Source organism: Lucilia sericata, unplaced genomic scaffold, assembly GCF_015586225.1.
Source record: "Lucilia sericata isolate MDLA Ls3-8-SP2 unplaced genomic scaffold, ASM1558622v1 Contig000393F_arrow, whole genome shotgun sequence".
In the NCBI taxonomy this organism is placed as follows: domain Eukaryota; kingdom Metazoa; phylum Arthropoda; class Insecta; order Diptera; family Calliphoridae; genus Lucilia; species Lucilia sericata.
In genome coordinates, this window is record NW_023994411.1 from 325,001 (window position 1) to 331,237 (window position 6,237).

The 6,237-nt window shown below is 29.6% G+C and overlaps 1 protein-coding gene across 1 annotated transcript in view; it reads left to right on the plus strand.

The window, feature by feature from the left end:
- The window catches only part of LOC119604444 (cyclic nucleotide-gated channel rod photoreceptor subunit alpha-like), a 159,483-nt gene extending 155,056 nt beyond the window's left edge, over nt 1-4,427 (plus strand). Inside the window, 3 exon segments of the mRNA XM_037957045.1 lie at nt 3,493-3,660; nt 4,014-4,211; nt 4,292-4,427. Of these exon segments, the coding sequence (XP_037812973.1) occupies nt 3,493-3,660; nt 4,014-4,211; nt 4,292-4,368 (443 nt within the window). The 3' untranslated portion in view covers nt 4,369-4,427.
- Nucleotides 4,428-6,237: the final 1,810 nt, after the last annotated feature.

A 6,237-nucleotide genomic window follows, 5' to 3' on the forward strand; every position in this document is an offset into this window, starting at 1 on the left:
TATCGTGGACTGAAATTTAAAATCGTGGTTTACCGGATATTTCCAGCCAGATTTTTATACGGACTAACGGACTCCTTAAACAATAATAAAATTAAAAAAACTTGAACTTGCCTTTTGTAAATATTTTATAACAAACAAATCGAGCTGAATAAAACAATTTAAATTTTTTTCGTATTTAATAATAAGATAATTGCACAAATACGTTTAAAAATAAAATATTTCCACATAATAGTTATTAAGTTTTAAAACCCTAGAAAAAATAGAAAAACAATTTTTAGTTTAAAAAAATGTTTAGTATTAAATATTTGTATGAAATGTATATGTATTTGTGTGTTAACTATTATTACCACCTATTTTAAACCAAATACAAAAAAAAGACAGACTCCTCCCCCTTTTTCCAATTTTCTCAATAATAATTTTTCTATTTATTGTATTGCTATGCCTGGCCGTATTAAAAAAATCCAAAACTGTTGTTTGTATTTGTTTAGTAACCTTTATGGTAATATTTTTAGTTTTATTTTTGATTTATTTAAATTTGTTCTATTTTGATTTGTTTTATTAGTTTTATTTTTTTGGTTTTTCAAAATAAAATTTTGTTTATTTTCATTAAATTATTTTTGAGTTTTTGTTATTTTATCCCCCCCATTCATCAACATTAAATATTTGATGCATAAAATATTTATTTGTTTTAATTAAGCGTAAAAAATCAAAAATTATTTTTGCAAAAATCAAATAGAATTTTTTGTGGATTCGATGAATGCTTTTTAGTTACGATTAGAAAAATAAAATAAAACATTTTGCACGAAGCACATATCCAATTCACACATATACACTCATGCATTTTAATTGGTTTAGAGAACACATATATATAATAAAGCAAATTTTCCAACAATAGAAAGGTCACGAATTAATGGAGAAATTGAAATTAGAAAATCATGCAAATTTATCGAATAAAAAAAAAATAAAAAAATTATTCTATAAACCTTTAATAAGTTATTATTAATGAGACCCTGTAAATTTAGTCAAAGTATGTATTTGTGTCCTAAACCCATTTCCCATCTTTCTGGGAACATATAAACTACGCGGCTGATTATACGTCTCATGTTCATAGTAATTTCTCCTTATTTAATAAAAGTTTACTTTTGTATTAAAAATTACTGTGACGTCATACTGTGCCTTATTGTCTACATATAAATAATTTAAAAATACTTAAAATATAATAATGCATTTAATCCAATTTTCAATAGATAATAACTATCAGGGATCAGCAAAAAATATATTAATATTAAATGAATTTAAACGTGTTTATGCATGTCTCTCATTGCAATTGTTATAATTGAAACGATAATTAAAATTCCTCCCCCAAACTTACACTAATAAATTTTCATTATTATATAATATCACATAATATTTATCTTTTTATATAGAACTTTAGACTGATAGGAACTATTTACATTAGACTGCTGCAGCAAATAAAGATTTAAATTTACATACAAATCTTTAGTTCCACTTTGGGCCTCATTAGATACAGACGATTTAGCTATGTACTACGTCTGTCTGCTGAAAGCACGATATCGTATAAATAGGAAGTACCAGAACTATAGTCCTAGAACTATAGTGGACTATAGTCCAGACTGTAAGCTAGACTATAGTCCAGACTATAGGCTAGACTATAGGCCAGACTATAGACTAGACTATAGTCCAGACTATAGACTAGACTATAGTCCAGACTATAGACTAGACTATAGTTCAGACTTTAGACTAGACTATAGTCCAGACTATAGACTAGACTATAGTCCAGACTATAGACTAGACTATAGTCCAGACTATAGACTAGACTATAGTCCAGACTATAGACTAGACAATAGTCCAGACTATAGACTAGATTATAGTCCAGACTATAGACTAGACTATTGTCCAGATTATAGACTAGACTATTGTAAAGACTATAGACTAGACTATTGTCCAGACTATAGACTAGACTATTGTCCAGGCTATAGAGTAGACTATAGTCCAGACTATAGACTAGATTATAGTTCGACTATAGACTATACAATGTTCCTGATTATAGACTAAACAATAGTCCAGACTATAGACTAGACTATAGACTAGACTATAATATGGACTATAGACTAGACTATAGTCCATACTATAGACTAGACAATAGTACAGACTATAGACTAGACTATAGTCCTGACTATAGACTAGAATATAGTCCAGACTATAGTCTAGACTATTGTCCAGTCTATAGACTAGACTATTGTCCAGACTAATGACTAGACTATAGTCCAAATTATAGACTAGACTACAGTCCAGACTATAGACTAGACTATAGTCCTGACTATAGACTAGAATATAGTCCAGGCTATAGACTAGACTATAGTATGGACTATAGACTAGACTATAGTCCAGACTATAGACCAGACAATAGTCCAGACTATAGACTAGACTATAGTCCAGACTATAGACTAGACTATAGTCCAGACTATAGGCTAGACTATAGTCCAGACTATAGACTAGGCTATTATCCAGACTATAGACTAGACTATAGTCCAGACTATAGATTAGACTATAGTCCTGACTATAGACAAGAATATAGTCCAGACTATTGACTAGACTATAGTCCAGACTATAGACTAGACTAAAGTTCGGACTAGACAATAGTCTAGACTATAGATTAGACTATGGTCCAGACTATAGACCAGACTATAGTCCTGACTATAGACTAGATTGTAGTCTAGACTATAGACTAGACTATAGTCCAGACTATAGACTAGACAATAGTCCAGACTATAGACTAGACAATAGTCCAGACTATATACAAGACTATAGTCTTGACTATAGACTAGACTATAGACTAGACTATAGCCGAGATTATAGACTAGACTATAGTCCACTCTATATACTAGACTATAGACTACAGTCCAGACTATGGTCCACAATATAGTCTAGATTATAGAATATTGTTCAGAGTAGACCATAATTCAGTTTTGACTAAAGTTTAATCTATAGTCCATACTATATTGCAGTCTATAGTTCATACTATAGTCCATAGTATAGTCCGTACTAGAGACTAGACAATAGACCAGACTATAGTCCTGACTGTATACTAGATCATAGTCCAGCCTATATTCAGGACTATGTACTCTAGAAAATATATTTCTCTTTGAAATTACTTCCTCATATGTATATTTTGGAGCCAGTCTAATGTGCAGGTGTTAAATAAAAACTATAAACAAAATCCATACATATTTATTTATTTATTTATCAGCATACAAATAGCATGTTACATACATATTTAATTAGATATTATTTAATTATCATTTATTCTAATTTTATTAAATTCCAATTAAAATTTAACAAAAATTAATTATGTGTTTCAACAACTACTGCGAAAAAAAAATAATTCATTATTTTTATTTTTTCTATATTTTTTAATCCTGTTTTTTTTTTTTAATAAAATCAACATCATTACAACATTGATGTTCACAGGTAATCGTCGTACAGCATCTGTACGTTCCGTGGGTTACAGTGATTTATTCGTGCTGAGCAAAAAGGATATGTGGGACGTTTTAAAGGAATATCCCGCCGCACGTGTACGACTGGAATCAATTGCTGTTAAACGTTTAGAGAAATATAAAAAAGCACCATTGGAAAAAGGTATTTACAAGCATTCATCAATAACATTAAAAAAATCATTAAAGGAAAACATAAAATTCGCTACATCAAAATTTCTAGCTCACCAACTCTCTCAAAATTTAACATACCACCTCTACATCAAACATTCATTCATTCATTTCTCTACTAAATCACTTAATTATTTTCATTTATTAAATTAATTGCTCATTGCACAAAAAACAAACATTAAACAACATTTAAATACATTATAATAACATACATTAACATAAAAAAATAATTTGAAAACCAGAAAAAAGACAACCGAAAAGAAATTTAAATTCTATTTATTTATTTGTATACGAAAAAATACAATACAGTACAATACTTTAATACAGTTGCCATGGGTCGATGTCAGTCAACACCGGGCTTGGTGGAAAGTTGTGGTCGTACTACATTAGAAGATATGTATTTGCCACAGCCACCATTAGTGCCACATTCTGTGCTATTGCAACAGCAGCAACAACAACAAACACAGCGTCAAACGCCACACGATCAAGTACACAGCAGCAACATTTACAAAATTTGGCATATAGGTTAGTGTCGAAAGCAAATAACTGTTTCTTATTAATATTGCAATACTAAAAAACACTTTAATTTTATTATTTACTTTTAGTCGAGCTCCTAGTCCACGTTCTAGTCAAACATATATTGAACGTATACAACGTACTACAGAATCACCCGGTTCTTTAAGTCCCAGTGTGCACAGTTCAGATGATAGGCCACGCAGTAGGACAACATCACATCATTCAACGAGACCACAGTCACAACCAAGTAGAACAGGTAAATGAGATACAGATCTAATTAATTAACTAATTAATTAACTAACTAACAATTAACTAACAAATTAACTAACTACTAACTAACTAACTAACTAACTAACTAACTAACTAACTAACTAACTAACTACTAACTAACTAACTAACTAACTAACTAACTACTAACTAACTAACTAACTAACTAACTAACTAACTAACTAACTAACTAACTAACTACTAACACTAACTAACTAACTAACTAACTAACTAACTAACTAACTAACTAACTAACTACTAACTAACTAACTACTAACTAACTAACTAACTAACTCTAACTAACTACTAACTAACTAACTAACTAACTAACTAACTAACTACTAACTAACTAACTACTAACTAACTAACTAACTAACTAACTAACTAACTACTACTAACTAACTACTAACTAACTAACTAACTAACTAACTAACTAACTAACTAACTACTACTAACTAACTAACTAACTAACTAACTAACTAACTAACTAACTAACTACTAACTAACTAACTAACTAACTAACTAACTAACTAACTAACTAACTAACTAACTAACTAACTAACTAACTAACTAACTAAACTACTAACTAACTAACTAACTAACTAACTAACTAACTAACAAACTAACTAACTAACTAACTAACTAACTAACTAACTAACTTACTAACTAAATAACTAATACGCCCCTTCCTCCAACAGAGTGGGAATCGTATTTTTACACTGTTCGGCAAAAAGAGAAAAAATTCCTTAGGCGCGAACCTGATGGTATACGTCTTAAACTATAAATTTAATTTAGAAAAACTTCGTTTTTTGGTTTTTCATTGCGTGATCCTATGTCCTTTTTAAAATACTTCAAATTGCGCATTGTTTGATCAGTAGAAGTATTTTGAAATACTTTTTGAAAAATGTACTTTTTAAAACTTAGAAGGCCTTTAAATAGGGCACAGGAAAAACTAAATATGCCTTTAACTCCATTAAATTTATAGTTTCAGACGTATAGCATCCGGTTCGTGTCTAATTTTGAGTGTCGGACGGTGTTATAAGAGGCATATAAATTCTAAAATAATCTCAAATATTCAGAAATTTGCCAAGTCGAACCAAATACTAAACAATTTTTCAAATATTTTTCTGTAAAAGCAAGAAATTGAAACAATTACACCTATTTTGATGAAAGTCCACTTAAGCCCACTAAAAATGTGAACCAAAACTACTGTAAAATAAATTTTAAAATATTTTTTAATTACAAAATTTTTGACAACCGTTTCGGAAACATGGCCGATTTAACATATTGTCCCGAGATCAAGATTTTCAATCTATGGGTAGGTAGGGAACTGAGGCCCCATTTTAAACAAAAACAAATTTATTTATTTATTTTTCTCGTTTTGGTTTAACTAAAATTTTCAGTTATTAATCCCATTTTAATTATTTCAAAAATGTCATCATAATAATTTATAATAATAGACGTAAAACACACGTTTCAGAGAACGCTGACTTCTATCCGTCATTGACCTGTTATCGATCTAGTTGAATAGGTTTTGCTGGATATAAATCGCAATTTAATTGATTTAAAAGTACACTTTAAGAAGAATGTATATTTTAATAGCTCACAGCAAAAACTCGGTAATGGGTTGTACTTCCATAACCACTTGCTTTTTAATGACTACTACTTACCACCTGCATTACTTAGAAGTACTCTAGTAATGACTTTCTTATAGCATTTGACTAACAAATCAAAGTCCCTGGTTCGTATTCTAGCTGTCTCTTTTTAT